The 17,104-nt window shown below is 38.9% G+C and overlaps 1 protein-coding gene across 5 annotated transcripts in view; it reads right to left on the minus strand.

The window, feature by feature from the left end:
- Positions 1-631: 631 nt before the first annotated feature.
- BRF1 (BRF1 general transcription factor IIIB subunit) overlaps positions 632-17,104 on the minus strand; it is a 224,776-nt gene continuing 208,303 nt past the window's right edge. For all 5 annotated transcript variants that reach the window (XM_087952282.1, XM_026670128.2, XM_026670129.2 and 2 more), the window contains 3 exons: positions 8,138-8,189; positions 5,892-6,060; positions 632-3,608 (listed from right to left, as the gene is read on the minus strand). In XM_087952282.1, the coding sequence (XP_087808408.1) occupies positions 3,571-3,608; positions 5,892-6,060; positions 8,138-8,189 (259 nt within the window). In that variant the 3' untranslated portion in view covers positions 632-3,570. The remainder of the gene's footprint in view (positions 3,609-5,891; positions 6,061-8,137; positions 8,190-17,104) is intronic.

Below are 17,104 nucleotides of genomic sequence, written 5' to 3' on the forward strand. Positions count from 1 at the left end.
GCATAGTGGAATGCAATGCTTCCAAAGCCACCTTCTCATTTTTGTATGTTTAATTCTGTAGTGTAGGAGATGCAACATTACTACTTCTATTAGACCCAACATTAAAATGCTATTTGTGGGCAAATAGCAGATAGTGGATGAAAGTCAGAAGAGGGTTGCATTTGCTGCAAATACTGTTCATAAATATGTGTTACAAAAATGCTTCTTCTTTCAACTACATACTGTTTACCAACTTTGTCATTTTTCAACAAAGCACTGCGTATTACATTTAAATCCAATGAGTGAAAACATCTGAGATAATGAATGCTCATGTCAGAATTTTATAGTTTATTCTGTGAGTTGTTACTATATTATTGTATTTATTTGCTTCACTGTTTTCATTCTTTTAAATTTTTGTCGCTAATTGATTAAATAAATATTATTGATTGGCTCAGTTTAGGAAAATTATGCAGCTGAATAATTACACTAGTATGCAATGGGCAAAACTATTTAAGACCAATTCTTGGGTCTCTCATTTCTTTATCCTTCCAAAAAAAAAAAGATGAGAGGCTTGGATGGTAAGACAGATAGAGAACACAGAACAGTGATGGCTTCCAAGAACAAATTGCAAACAAGCATATATAAACATTCATTGAAACAACTTTTTTTATTAGAAAATTAAATAGGATAAAGGGTTTAATATTACAAGCCCCTACAAGAATGATTTCACTCCCAATTCTACTTCTTTTGTGACTTATTTTGCAACCCAACAAGAATAAAAATGCTTAAATGAGATTACAGTGACGCCCAACCCTTATCTGCTGAGACTCTGATTATGAAGTGCCTACTGCATGTTTATCCATGATGCCCCTGGCCCACCCCTTCCAGTTGTGTAACTTGCAATCCAGATCTGTGATTGAACTGGTTACAATGCATAGCCAACTTCATGGGATCAATCTGTGCTATGAGTAAGTCCACCTGAAAAAGATACTTGCCAGGCTGCATAGAGAACCCAACCACATAGATACAGTTGGGTGTCTGATGTGATTATTATGAAATTGATCTGGGACACAAACATTATTAAGTTACATCTGATTCCAAAATTATGGATTTCATATGTGTGTGTTTTTCCCTCTGCCAACACAATACCTTCTTTGAAGCAGTAGCAATTTCTATTCTAAGAAGTCTGAAAGAGCAGGGGTCTCCAACCTTGGCAACTTTAAGATTTATGGACTTCAACTCCCAGAATTCCTCAGCCAGCAAAGCTTAAATCCACCAGTCTTTAAAGTTGCCAAGGTTGGAGACCCCCTGTGATACAGAGACTTTCATTTTCTCAAATGCAGTGAGGAGGTGAAGTCACCGACCAGAGGTTTTCCCTCTTTTGGAACACCCCTTTGGAAACAAATGAACTCATTTGAGACAGAGATGCAAAAGCTGTGGCCCTCCAGATGGTGTTGGATGTCAGCCTCCAGCATCCCTCATCATTGGCCATGCTGGCTGGGGCTGCCAAAAGTTGTAGTTCAGCAACTTCTGGAGGGATACAGGTTTCTCATCTCTGCCATAAGGCAAAGCAGCAGCTGCTCAAGCTAATTGTTGGCAAACTCCTAATTCAATGCTTACAAAAAAGCATTTGTTTTGCTTGTTCCTCTAGCAATGAATAAATTATGTTACCATAACAATCTTTTTCAGAGTAAAACTGGACAAAGTATTATCGAAAAAAGAGCTGTAATTTTATAAATACTAATATAGTAATTCAGTGCCAAGATAACTGCCCTTCACACTGGACTAGCCTTATTTTTTTCTTATTGTACATATTGCTAACCTTTAACCAGCACCTTGAGTTTAATTTAATAAGGTGATAAATCTGTACCTGGCCCAAAACCATTGCAGACTGCAAGTATAGGAGTGTGCCAGTCTAAGTGTGAAGTGTCATTGATTGAAAGCTTCTTTGTGTAAAAAAAAAATGCCAGCATTTCTCTCTACTATGCTAAGTTGCCTATCTGGAAAGGATCATTTGCATGGAATGCCATTTCCTCATGGGAATTCCAATTTGCAAACTGAAGCAGTATAATTAAGACACAGTTCGCCATTTGAGATCCTGGTCTTGGAAACAAAGGGGAAAAAAATAGTTTCCATTTCATCCTTCAAGTGAAATAAAAGCACCATCTCACCTTGAGTTGGTGCAGTTAAGCATTGGCAAAAAGAGGTAGTTTGACTAATATAAAGATCAACTTGAAAACTGGGTGTCTTTCATTTAAACAGGAAAAACTATTTTCCATAAAGCTACTTAGTACTCTTATTTGTTCAACAAAAGATGAAAAGTGTCATTAATGCTTCTGCTTCTAATAACAAATAAATGTAGTGGTACAAAAAAATGTCAGAGGAATCAGAGCTAATTTATAGTCCAGGGAGGATGAGAACCATGAAAAAATCTGTCTTATACAATTTAAGTGGGGAAACCACTAGTCTGTTTTACATTTCTCAGGGTGCTTAGTTATACCAACTGATCAACTGATCAGCTAGTGATAGATGAGCCTCTTGCACTGTTGAGCTATAAATACATCCTTAATGACATTACATAATATAAAATTACATCAAAGAGAAGAAAACAGTTCAAATTACTTGTTTTAAAAAACAAAACAAAGACATTACCTTGGAGAGAAATCTGACACTTCTGCCAAGAGGACAGAAGTTGCCCTGAGATATCAACTTGTTTTTAAAATTAAAAAATAAAACCTGGGATGGGGCACAGAAAGCTTGTGAAATGGTCCTCAGTCAGCAAAAGAGTGTCGGATGTTAATCTGTTGAGTTTTCCTTCCTTCTGTCGTCAGCCTAGCCTTTGCTTGCCCCGTCTCGAATAGTAGCAGTGAAGGAAGACCTAGCTTAATTTTCTTGGAACACAAAATAACTCGCCTTGCAAAGAAGCTTTGAACAACAGCAACACCCATGAGGTCTCCATTCTAATACAGCAACTTTTTTGTAAGGAATTAAAAACAAGAAATATAACTGCTGTCTCACTCTGACATAGAGAATACAGGCAAGCAACGTTCTGATCCTAGGATAGTATTAACAAACAAACAAAGAATACATTTGAACTTGTTTCCAAAGGAAGCTGTCTGCCCATTTTGGTATGATTCACCACTTTTGAAGCATAAAAACATCGGATGTTATCGCAGGAACAAGTTTCTGCTATTGAGGATCCTATTGATGTAAATAGTGCAACTCAAAAATGTTCAAGTCTCAAATATATTCACACAAAAGTCTAGCATTCTGTAACAATTCTTCTTCTTTGTACACCTTCTTACAGCAATATATATTATTGAATCCAGGACATGGTAAGCCCAAAGGAAGTCTGGGTGGCCATTTGGCTCTTTCATCTCTGGAACTGATGCTTCAGGTAATCCTTTTCTTATGTCATGATCCAAATCAGAAACATTTCAAGTATTCTAAAGTGAAGCTCCAGTGCCTGCCTGTAGATCAAAGGACACTGACAGGAATCCATAGCAAACAGAACTTTTGTTTCCAAGGCAGGAAGAGTTGTTTTTACTACTATTGGCTTCTCCCATGATTTCCATTTGGAGACAGAAAGGTTTAATACCCATCATCATCTTCCATATCACAGCCATAATCTAAAAACAAAGGAAAATTATTAGATACAGTAACATCATCACAAGATAGTCTACCACAAGCTAGACAGTTCACTCTGGGCAGAGAAATAGTCCCTACCAGCATACTAAACAAATAAGCAGGGAAGTATAAAACCTACAAATAAATAAAATAGAAATATAGTCAACTAAAGCACTCGAAAAGAACCAAAGCTCAAAAAGTGGGTCACCTAAGTCACCAAGTGAATAAATTACTATAACTGGTAAAATACCAAATATATTAAAGGTGTAAAGGGTTCTAACAAAATGTTTTATTAGGAATATTTATGCTAACTAATTCCTAAGTATATTGGTCATTTACTTCACAGATTTATCTATTATCCCCAGCTATGTAATCTTACAAAAACTAATCCTACTTACCTGCTTTAGGAGCTCTTATGAAACCTCTTTTTTATTTTCATCCCATCTGATTGGGCGCCATCTTTTAGTTTTATGTTATTCAAATATATTTATTCCTTATGCTAACCTTATTTTTTTTTTTAAAATGCCCGAGTCAGTGTTTACTTCTAGAGATGGCCTGGACTACTTCCGGCAGTCTTCTTGGCGAGATTTTCAGAAGCAGCTTGCCACTGCTTTCTTACCAGAGCTCAGAGGGAATGACTGGCCAAGATCATCCAGCTGGATTTGTGCCTTAAGCAAACCTCACAGTCCCCCGGTTTCTCATCCAGTGCCTTTAACCACTACACCAAATTAACCTTTTATATAAAATTATTTCCCAAAATTACATTGGTTGCAGTGCCCCTGCAATTATCTGATCAAAATTTGGTAGCCCACCTATCCATACAACCACAGAAATGCTTCACCTCCCACTACCCATCTCTTTCCCCCCTCCCATCTCTGCCCTTTTGGCCATCCTACACTCTTCTGATGCTCCTACCTTGATTCCACTAGCTGAACTTTGTCATCTTCTTTCTCCTGCTGATGAGGTGCGCTCAGCCTGATCCTTCACAAGGCTGATGCTGGCTATGCAAGGCCTTCTTCCTGAGACTGTGCATGACCATCCTGTGAGGTTCAGAAGGCCTCACACAATTTACAGAAGGCCTCACACAATTTACAGAAGGACATGCATGACTCAGGGAAGGCCTTGAGTAGCCAATAGCTGCCTCACAAAGAGCAGCACGGAGAGAAAAAGATAACAGAGCTGGCAAAGTTCAAGGTGATAGGGTCTCTGAACTGGGATGACTGGCCATGCTGCGGGACTTGAAACCAAACTACTTTCTTGCAGCAAATACAGACATGCGAATATAGGGCACAGTGTTTTGGTAATGCAATTATAATTGTATATGCCAGAGGAAAAAGAGCTCCCTACAGTTTATGTACTTTCTTTCCACTCAAATCAAGGCAATGTGTTATGATTATTCTATAGTTCCTGCACAAAAGTTGAAATCAGCATCCACTGCTAACTTAAAGGTATTGAAAAACTTACACAGTAAATAATCAACACTCCACCCAGCCATCTCCCCATGACATTGTCAGATCTCACAATTAGTATATTCCACATCAAAGCATTGGCTATATGTACGTTTATGTTGTAATGAAAGCTTTAATACACAATCATATTGTAGTTCAAACAGAGGTATACCCTTAGTTCTCCTATTGAATATTATTTACTGGCTTTGGGGAGAACTTTTATGCTTGTTATTTATGCTTGAAAACCAGAGGCTATAATCCATTTATGAAAAAGCATTAAATGTTAATTTATAATCTATATCCTTGTTCACTTAATTAACTTTTAAAAGTCATTTGGAGTACAGAGTTAAGAATAGAAACCAGAGGTTCATATTCTACATTCCAATACATCTGTCAAGCAAGTTCTCTACAACAAAACCTGCCTCCCTTCCATTGTCATCCCAGTTGTAAAATATGATAAATATAACTAAAATAAATAAATTTGACCTGAACAGTCCCACAGGATTTTTCTATTAAATTTGTTGGCGAGAGACAGAGAAGAAGCAGATACAGAGATATTTTCATGTGAGACACCATTATAGACCCTTTGGGAAGTGAGGATCCTCTTTGTTTGGGGGGGCAGAAGTGGTATTCAACAGGTTCTGACTAGTTCTAGAGAACCGGTAGCGGAAATTTTGAGCAGTTCAGAAAACCAGGAAATACCACCTCTGACTGGAGATTTTACAGTATCCTTCCCCTGCCATGCCCACTAAGCCACGCCCACAGAACCAGTAATAAAAAAATTGGAATCCCACCACTGGGGGAGGGGGTGGCCATAAAGTACATTAAACAGCCTACCGTTTCCTCCCATTAGTTTAAGGGCGCTCACACAATGATCCTCTTCCTCTTCAATTTCTTCCTCTTCCACCTCCTCCTCATGATTATAAGACACTGGCCCAGTTTCCACCAGCACTGTTCCTGATTTTTCAACCTTTTCCGTTTCTGTCTGAGTACTTGGAAATACTGCCTATAAAGGAAGAAAAAATATTTTTCAAAATCCTCACCCTTTTCTTAAAAAATCTTTTTTTAAAAAAAAACCCAAAACCTTAAAGATCCAATTAAGAACTTGTTTTTGTCATTCCATCAAAGCTTCAACTTAAGAAAGTGATATCCCAGTCTTCTCCAAGCTTGTGCCAAGTAAATGTAGACTCCATTCTACTCAGTCAGAATAGCTACAGCCATATGGCTGGAAGATGATGGAAATTGTAATTCAACACATTTGGAGAGACATCAAGTACAGCAAAGCTATTATAGGTTTCTTGAGGAATATTACTGTTGTTTGTTATTCTGATATTTCAAAATACAGCTACAATGGTCTGAAGATAACCAAACATGCAAGAAAGCGAGCCTCTGTAAATTTAACTTTAGCCAAAGCAGTCTGATGCAAGAAATCTCCTTTATATAAGCAGAACATTAAAAATGATATGCATAGCTTCTAATGGATTAAACATTATTCAGCTGTAATTAGAAAGAGAATCAATAACTCATTATGCAATTTTGCATCAAACTGTTTAATTAGAAGGGCCTCTTTTCAATGGAACAATGCATGCTTTGAATGCAAAACATCTCAATTGCAATCCCTGGTATCAAAAGAAAATAGGACTAGGAAAGAACTTTCCGTGGGATTTTGGAAAGCCATATTTCAATTAGAATAGCAATAGAAATCAACTGGCAAACCCCTTGATGAAACAGAGCATCAACTAATGTAAAAGAAAATGCAGAATATGTTAGCCTTCAATTCCAGCCAGCAGTCATACATGATGAATATTGTAGTTCAACATCTGTCTTGATATCTCTAGAGTAAACCATACTGTACAAATCGTCTTTTTATGTTCAAAAGAACTCAGTCTACATTAAATTATTATACAATGCCAGCAATTTGGAAATCAACAGAACATTGCTGAGGTACATCACATTGTTCAAAAGAATCTCTACTACCAATAGGGAATCTGATCTCTATAGGCTGGCTAATGAGCAAAACGTAAAACTTTTCTCAGGAAAAAAAAAACCTGTTAGATGCAGAAAAGAAATAAAATTTTGCAAGCAGGTTCTGACATCAAATGTGAGTTTCCTCCACAAGAATCAAGACCATGCATGGTTTCTGGAGCTCCACAGACTGCAGCTCCCTATCGATAGCAGGGAAAAATATATATTCAATAACCAACGGATTCTAATGAAGACTCAGATATTGCTTATGGTTTGAAATAAATAGATGTTGTTTATTGTTCTGTACAACAATAGTACTTAAAAGCAGCCTATAATTTAACAAAAGTTTGCATGCATAAAATAAGATTAATTTTGTCATCTATCCTCACACTGAGGAATGAGCCATTTTGAGGCAGGGAGAGATACCGGTTCAAAATAGTGACATGCAATCACTACTAGTAGTTCCATGCTCCAACCACAGAATTTAAATCAAAATGTGACAAAGGCTGTTGCTGTAACTTTTGTGTACATTTAATATGTTACCATAAGAAATTACCTTTAAATTATAATGAAGTATGTCACCTAGTCAGCCTAGATATTATTGATTGACTTTCTTTACAGAAAAGATAATATGAGAATGAGTCTCAGATTGCTGTTGCTGACTGGGATTCACCCAAGACAAGGTCTTTTCCAAGAAAAATCCACATTGTCAGACTTGGACCATTTGCTGTGCTGTTACTTCCACTACACTTTCCATCCAAAACTGTGTAACTCCAGAGATTATTTGGGAGAAATTGCTTTGTTGGCCTGTCTAATACTGCATAGTTAAATTAATTTAGATTTTACTCTGTTGTGATATGTTGCATTATGCTATATTTTTGATTTAATGTCATTAGCCCCAAAACTTAGTTTATAAATAGATATATAAAGGGAAAAAAGATAGATTATAACAAAATCCAGAGTAATCATATCACTAGCCATATAAAACTGAAATGTGAACTCTGCTCTTCTGCTCTAGAATATCCTTAGCATAAAAGCTGAAGCTGATTCTGAAAAGAGAAGTGTGATGACAAAACTCTAGATTCTGAGAATGAAATAAAGTTCAGATCAATACATACCTCTTCTGTGGCCAGCTTTTTGGCTAGTTGGGTTGAAATCAAGGGTCTTAGTCTACACACAAACAAACAAACAAAAAGAGTGAAAAAATGTTAGGTTCTTGATACAGAGCAGAAAGAAACTTAATTTCTTTTATTTTGAAAATGCGACATATATAAGTGAATATACAGATCCAACATGCTGTACTCTTTTGATATCAGCAGTTTTTATGCAGAGCACAGATAAAAGAATAAGAAATGGTAATAAAAAAGAAATTGAAGACCAAAATATAAGAAAAAGGAGGACACAGTTTTAATATATTAACTCTCTGTACTGTATTGTTCTATCATTGGTCTCATTGAATCCATACATTGCCCTTTGCTCTTTAAACTTCTTACCACTCTTTTTTAACAATCCCATCAACTCTACCCAATGCCTATTTTCTTAATTTCTCCTTACTTTTAACCAACTCACTTTTCTTTCATTTATTTGTGTTGGAATTCATTCCCCATTTATTTGTGTTGGAATTCACTCCCCATTCATTCTTTTTTAAAGTCAAATCATCTCAACCTACTTTATCTTCACTAGTCAATAACTTCTGCTTCCAAACCATATTCAACCAGCGTCCATTCACTGATTCTATCTTTTCTTGCTTTACTGTACACACTTTATAAGTACCCCATCTCCACTGCATTTCCATTTTCCATTGATGTACCAAATTTTCAATAGTATTTAACAAAGTAGGCAGAAGCACACTCTACTCAGTCATTTTTTCTTTTTTTGATAAACTTGCTACATACTGCATATTATCCACTACTCTCTTACTAGCATTTATTGATATGTTTTAGAACAAATATTGGTTTCTCAGTATGTGAAATATTCTCTCCAGTTCAACTATCAAACATAATCAGTCTTGTACTTAATACATCACTTTCAGATCCATTCTTCTCATCATATAATCTAACAATAACTGCAAATTATTCAGATTCTTAACCGATCCGGTATGGATTTGTATGTGAGAGTGTACTGCTACATTAACATCTCAGACTAAATATTTTTTAATTGAAGATTCCATTTGTATTTTATTTTATTTACAAATATACTGAACTACTAAGTGGACATCACATATTCTTCCTGATTGCTAGCTCAATAAATATTACGCTTATTTTCAGGAATGCCTCAGCTCAATTGTATATCATTTACAGCATTCAACAACCAGCCTTCAATCCCATTTTCATGCAAAGCATTCTACTGTATAATTCAAGCTTATTACATTATCAACATTTGCTTTTTAGTTATGAAATGTGTAATAAACATTCTGATCTTCCAATGACCTGTTGTAAATTTCCTGCCTGGCACAAATTTTATTTGTTTTCTTGTTTGTATACTCTAAAATGGCTCCTGGTAGCTGACATCATTAAAATAAACATATTCATAAGACATATATATAAAATTAATACTAATTAAACTATGAACCAAGACCAGCATCCATAGTTCACGTGACATATAAAAACATTCTACTGTGTTAATAGCATTCCTGTACACCAGCAGAAAGGAGACAATTCACATACCCAGTGGGAAGTTATTTCAAACAACACACATGTATGTGTGTGTACATAAGCATGTACAAGGGGTCTGGAAAGGCCATCTCTTTTTGAAGGAAATGAATGAGGGGAGACTGAGGAGAATATTTGAAGGGGTGTCATTCAAAAGAGGCCATGGACTTATTCTCTACTGCCCCAGAAAATAAGAGCACAAATGAGTGAGCTAAAACTATAAAGTTCAGGTTAATGTCAACAGGAACTTAACAAATAATGCAAGTTATCAACCAGTGAAATAGCTACTAAATGAAATTATAAATTCTCCTTTATTGGAGATCTTCAAGCAGATTGGATGGTCTTCTGCCAGACATGTTTTAGTGAATCCTACACTGAGCAGGAGGATGAACTAAATAAGGTCCTTTCCACCTTCAAGATTTTATGATTCTATGAGGCAGTCTTTGGCTTCTATAAGGAAGGGAAGCCATAACGAATACAATACTTTGAAACCAGTACTTTGGATTGAATTTATTCAAAATGCTTCATATTTTTCTTCAAATTCAGTTCTGGTTCTTCCATTATCTCCACCTACGGCAACGTAAGATGCAAGTATTAACTACCTATTAACTACCTAGGCAGAATCACATCCGATACTTGTACAATCAGCACAGGGTCCCCCCAAGGCAGTGTGCTATCTCCACTTCTCTTCTCCCTATATACCAATGACTGCATCTCAAACGATCCATCTGTTAAAATACTGAAGTTTGCTGATGACACAACAGTGGTTGGTCTCATTCGAGACAACGAGGAATCTGCATACAGACAGGAGGTTATACAACTTGCTTCGTGGGGTAACCGGAACAATCTGGAACTGAACACACTCAAAACTGTAGAAATGGTGGTAGACTTTAGAAGAAACCCTCCCATACTACCACCTCTTAAAATACTAGACAACACAGTATCAACAGTAGAGACCTTCAAATTTCTAGGTTCTACTATATCACATGACCTAAAATGGACACCTAACATCAAAAACGTCATCAAAAAAGTACAACAAAGAATGTTCTTTCTGCGCCAACTCAGAAAGCTCAAACTGCCCAAGGAGCTGCTGATACAGTTCTACAGAGGAATTATTGAGTCTATCATCTGCACCTCTATAACTTGTCTGGTTTGGTTCTGCAACTCAACAGGACAGACAAAGACTTCAGAGGATAATTAGGACTGCAGAAAAAACAATTACTACCCACCTGCCTTCAATCGAGACCTGTATACTGCATGTGTCAAAAAGAGGACTGTGAAAATATTTACAGACCCCTCACATCCCAGAAACTGTTTCAACTCCTTCCCTCAAAACGACGCTATAGAGCACTGCACACCAGAATAACTAGACACAAGAACAGTTTTCCCCCTGAAAGCCATTACTCTGCTAAACAGGTAATTCCCTCAACACTGTCCAACTATTTATGAGGTGTGCACTACTATTGCTGTTAATCTTCTCATCACTCCTTATCACCCATCCCCTCCCACTTGTGATTGTAGGACTGTAACTTTGACGCTTGTAACCTTACAATTTATATTGACTGTTTCCTGGTATGATTTGATTGTTGATCGTACGCTATGACTATCATTAAGTGTTGTACATTATGATTCTTGATTCTTAATGAATGTATCTTTTCTTTATGTATACTGAGAGTATTTGCACCGAGACAAATTCCTTGTGTGTCCAATCACACTTGGCCAATAAAGAATTCTATTCTATTCTATTCTATTCTATTCTATTCTATTCTATTCTATTCTATTCTATTCTATTCTATTCTATTAATTCATGCCTTCATATGTACTCACTATAAAACTTAGAAGACCCCCAATTCATATTTTACAACATATTTATCATTAAATTTCTAACTTTCATTCACTGCATGTCATTCACAAGATCAGAGCTATTAGCAATAGCACTAAGACTTATATACCGCTTCACATTGCTTTACAGTCCTCTCTAAGCAGTTTTCAGAGTCAGCATGTCCTCAATCACATCCTCATTTCACCAATCTTGAAGGGATGGAAGGCTGAAATTACATTGGGTCTGGTGATATTTGAACTGCCAAATTTCAGGCAGCAGAACTAGCCTGCAGTACTGTACTCTACTGCGCCACCGTGGCTCTATTAGGTTTATTACATCTTTCATAATTTCATAGTCTCATTTCAATGTATCTATTTTCCCTTCTTTTTCTCCTTTTTAATTCATGCTCTTTTTATTCCTTTTACATTTCAAGTTGCAATCTTCCATATGACATACCTGGCAGCAGGTGGATCCACAGATATTGATCTCCACCACCTCTCATCTATTTGATTTAATCCAGCCTTTCACAGATTCACTTACATGAGATGGGTGGCCATACAAAACAAATCAAAATAAAACAATTTTGGCCAAAATATCACAACTGAAAATGTGATAATGTGGCTAACTATGGGCACATCAGCATGCCCATATTACATCTTCTCCATGAGCTGCACTGATTTCTGGTATACTTCCAGATGGAATTCTTGCTGCTAGTTGATACTTACAAAGCATTTTATGGCATGGGACTGAGTCATCTACAGGACCACTTCTCCGCAATTGTTTCTATCTGTCCCATCAGATCCACCAGAACAAGCATGCTATGGGTCTGTCAATTTAAGAAGTCATCTTGCTGGACCCAGAAAACAGGCCCTTGGAACACTATATCCTCCAAGAACATATTGGCTCTAGCCCTTCTGGCCTTTCAGAAAGCAGTGAGGACCTACCTACATGTGCTCCAGGGTGTGTGTGTGTGTATCCTTTTTTTTTACTTCATGCGTTTGTTTGGTCATTGTTAGCTGCTCGGTGTCACTATGAGATGGACAGCCACATAAATCTAAATAAATAAATAAATACTGTGTTGTCTGATTGGCCCAAGTACAATGTTGACCAAATCAGGCCTCCTGAAGACTGATTAGCTTCCTGGTGCTTTTATGTAGAAAAGTTATGTCACAACAAAATTGAAAGGCAGTCTTTGGACAGATCTATCACTATCATCACTAATTAGAACTTCCCTCTCACAATGGAGAACCAAGGTGAAATCATTTCCTCCCCTTTCAATCACTCAGAGGCAGTCCAGAAGGATGTGATGGTCAGTAATCCTGAAAGCCACTGAGAGTTCAAAGAGGACCAGGATTGCAATCTGTACTCCAAGAGTCATCCATAAGCACAACCAATGCAGCTTCTATACTGAACTTTGGCTTGAAGCCCAATAGTAAAGGATGTAAAACTCAAATATAAAACAATTTGTTGAACTACTAGCTTTACGTGCAGAACCTGTACAAAATGAAAAACAAAGAACAGAAAACAAAAGGATACTTTGACAAGAATTATTTATGAACAAAGGTCACATAACCACAGCTCAATAACAAATATCTCATAGTAATATCTTGGCATGTCACCCAGAAAAAAATCTTGTTTTAATGACAAAAGAACTGCATTATTCCTTTATAACATGAATAACAACAGTTTTTCAATAAAAATAGTCTCAGAATGGCATTACAATGAATAAAAATAACATTCCAGCAAATAGAAATATACACCAAAGGAAAAAAACCCCAACAATTCAATTCAAATACAGAATGTGACTAACAAAAAATATTCTCTTTTTATATAATGCCATACTACTGAGAATTAATAATTTGTACACTCAATTAAGTGTACCTGGCTCACAAAAACATAGATGGCACAAAAATACACTGCTCAAAAAAATAAAGGGAACACAAAAATAAGATATCCTAGATCTGAATGAATGAAATATTCTTATTAAATACTTTGTTCATTACATAGTTGAATGTGCTGACAGCAAAATCACACAAAATTTATCAATGGAAATCAAATTAAGCAACCCCTGGAGGTCTGGATTTGGAGTTACACTCAAAATTAAAGTGGCAAAAAACACTACAGGCTGATCCAACTTTGATGTAATGTCCTTAAAACAAGTCAAAATGAGGCTCAGTATTGTGTCTGGCCTCCAAGTGCCTATATGACCTCCCTACAACGCCTGGGCATGCTCCTGATGAGGTGGCGGATGGTCTCCTGAGGGATCTCCTCCCACATCTGGACTAAAGCATCCCCCAACTCCTGGACAGTCTGTGGTGCAACGTGGCGTTGGTGGATGGAGCGAGACATGATGTCCCAGATGTGCTCAATTGGATTCAGGTCTGGGGAACGGGCGGGGCCAGTCCATAGCATCAATGCCTTCGTCTTGCAGGAACTGCTGACACTCTCCAGCCACATGAGGTCTAGCATTGCCTTGCATTAGGAGGAACCCAGGGCCAACTGCACCAGCATATGGTTTCACAAGGGGTCTGAGGATCTCATCTCGGTACCTAATGGCAGTCAGGCTACCTCTGGCGAGCACATGGAGGGCTGTGCAGCCCCCTAAAGAAATTCCACCCCACACCATTACAGACCCACTGCCAAACCGGTCATGCTGGAGGATGTTGCAGGCAGCAGAACATTCTCCACGGCGTCTCCAGACCCTGTCACGTCTGTCACATGTGCTCAGTGTGAACCTGCTTTCATCTGTGAAGAGCACAGGGTGCCAGTGGTGAATTTGCCAATCTTGGTGTTCTCTGGCAAATGCCAAACGTCCTGCACGGTGTTGGGCTGTAAGCACAACCCCCACCTGTGGACGTCGGGCCCTCATACCACCCTCATGGAGTCTGTTTCTGACTGTTTGAGCAGCCACATGCACATTTGTGGCCCGCTGGAAGTCATTTTGCAGGGCTCTGGCAGTGCTCCTCCTGTCCCTCCTTGCACAAAGGTGGAGGTAGCTGTCCTGATGCTGGGTTGTTGCCCTCCTACGGCCTCCTCCAAGTCTCCTGATGTATTGGCCTGTCTCCTGGTAGCGCCTCCATGCTCTGGACACTACGCTGACACACACAGCAAACCTTCTTGGCACAGCTCACATTGATGTGCCATCCTGGATGAGCTGCACTACCTGAGCCACTTGTGTGGGTTGTAGACTCCGTCTCATGCTACCACTAGAGTAGTGGTAGCATTCAAAAGTGACCAAACCATCAGTGAGCACTGCCAGCATTCAAGTGAGCACAGCCAGCATTCAAAAGTGACCAAACCATCAGCCAGAAAGCATAGGAACTGAGAAGTGGTCTGTGGTCACCACTTGCAGAGCCACTCCTTTATTGGGGATGTCTTACTAACTGCCTATGCTTTCCACCTGTTGTCTATTCCATTTGCGCAACAGCATGTGAAATTGATTATCAGTCAGTGTTGCTACCTAAGTGGACAGTTTGATTTCACAGAAGTGTGATTGACACTTGGAGTTACATTGTGTTGTTTAAGTGTTCCCTTTATTTTTTTGAGCAGTGTATATTGCTCTTCAAAGTTCTACATGCAGAGGGTTGAAATGAAAAAGTGTTAACTTGATACCAAAATGACATAGAATCATTAGAATCATTTTTCAGTTATACTGAGGAGTTTTAGTTTATGTTTTCATAGATTTTAATATTTTCATTACAGTTCTTTTTATCTGCATAATTATTGTTAACGTTAGCCACTCTGAGTACTGCATTTAGTAGACAAGGAAGGATGTAAATTAAAAAAAAAATCCCTCTTTTCCTGGAGAGACAATTCCATGTGCAAAATGCCAAGATTAGCTAAACCATCTAACTTTAGAATATGGGGAGGAAAAACTGCAAGAAGCACCTCTGATAAACAAATTAATGTGAACCTATATACAACTTAGAATGTTATGTTTAAAAAGGTATATTTTAAAAATCTACAGCATAAATATGAGAAATACGCATGCCACATAAATACCCTTGGGGCTTGGTCCAAATCAGAGCTAATGATAGCATCAATAGTTTATATTCTCAGTCCATTCTCAACATGTGTTATACGTGAATAGCGTAAATGAATTTGTCAAGTTAATTTTGGCCTTCTAGGCATCCAGACGAGTGGCAGATGATAGCCAAACATTCCCACAACACAAACTTTGGCTAACTGCAACCTGAATATGTGAAGTGGCCTTTATTGTACAGCTACACCTGCTTCATCTTTCAAATCCATGCTACATGTAAAATACACAAAATCTGAAAGCAAAATTATATTTGTGTTTTGAAAATGAAAAAAAAAAGTAAAAGAGTTAGAAAAGGAAGTACTCAACAGTATGGCTACATGCTGCTTCCTTAAGGATTGCAAGTTTCTTTGCTTCCTCCCACATTCAAAAACAGAGAAGAGGAAGTCAGGTGAGTCACTAAATTGGCTGCTGTATTGTCTTAACTAAAAAAAAAAATCCAATTCTTCTGGAAAGTCTGGATTATTTTTGTTTTATTCAAACAGGAAAGTTTCTGTTAAACTTCCAAGGCATGTCTAGATAACTTTTTAAAGTATTGTTAGTCCTCTTCCATCCCAATTCTTCTTCACACTTGGGTTTCCTCCCAAGTCATTCTTCAGCATTTTAATGGGACTTGTAAGTAAGAAGTCACCACCTTATGGGAAATCAAGTCATAGCTACATTGTATCTGAATGATAAAATTTGGCAGGCTTGCGAGGAGGTTTTCATGAAAGCTGCATTAAAGTTCTTGAGTTGATTGCCTAAGGCAGTGGTTCCCAAAGTGGGCGGTACTGCCCCCTGGGGCGGTGGGATGCCTTAGGGGGCGGTAAGAGGCAAGGGGGCCGGCAGGGGGCTCTAAGACATGACAGGGGGGCGTTTGAGGTGCCGGCCCCGCAGGCTCACTGACTGCCGGCCACGCAGCCCATTGACTGTTTCATCGCTTCGTAGCCGGCGCCTCGAATGCGGAACCCGCACACAGTGAGTCTTGCCAAGCCTGGGGGGGAGAGGTGGGAGGTGGTGGAAAGAGGACGCCTTAAGCTTTCAGGCTGCCCTCTCCGGTGGAAGTGGTGGGAGCACGTCAGAAGGCCCGAAAGCAAAACCCTCCCAAGGCGCACAGTGAAAGGGGTAAGTGGTCCGGCGTTAGGGCCCCCTTCCCCGGAGAACAAGGGAGCATGCAGCACCCACCCAGCCTCCGCCTCTCCAGCCAGCCAGCTTGCGCGCAGGATGCGGGTGGGTGCAGCTGCGGCTCTCCAAGGCGCGTGGCTCGGTTCAGTTCAGCTCTACGTGGCCGTCCCGGACCTAGAACCTAGCCTCCCTCTGCAGCCCAGTTCTTCCAACTGAGCCCTGCGCTTGCTTGCTTGCTTGCTTAGTTTCCAAGCGAGCGTTCCCTCTGCCTCCACTGGTCTGGGCTGCTTCCACACGCCTTCCTCCTCCCGGGCGGAGCATAAAGATGGGCGGAACACTTCACTGAAGTTGGGAGTCTCTGAGCGTGTGCAGAGTACCTCCCCTTGTTTGGCCTGATGGAAGATGACCTTGGGTTGAAGCAAAGAGGGCGAGGTCGGCTGCATCGCTGCCCCGGGGAGGTTGGCATTGC

This window comes from Notechis scutatus, chromosome 1 (genome assembly GCF_049901735.1).
Source record: "Notechis scutatus isolate UNSWTSFEM ecotype Mainland chromosome 1, rNotScu1.2, whole genome shotgun sequence".
Classification (NCBI taxonomy): domain Eukaryota; kingdom Metazoa; phylum Chordata; class Lepidosauria; order Squamata; family Elapidae; genus Notechis; species Notechis scutatus.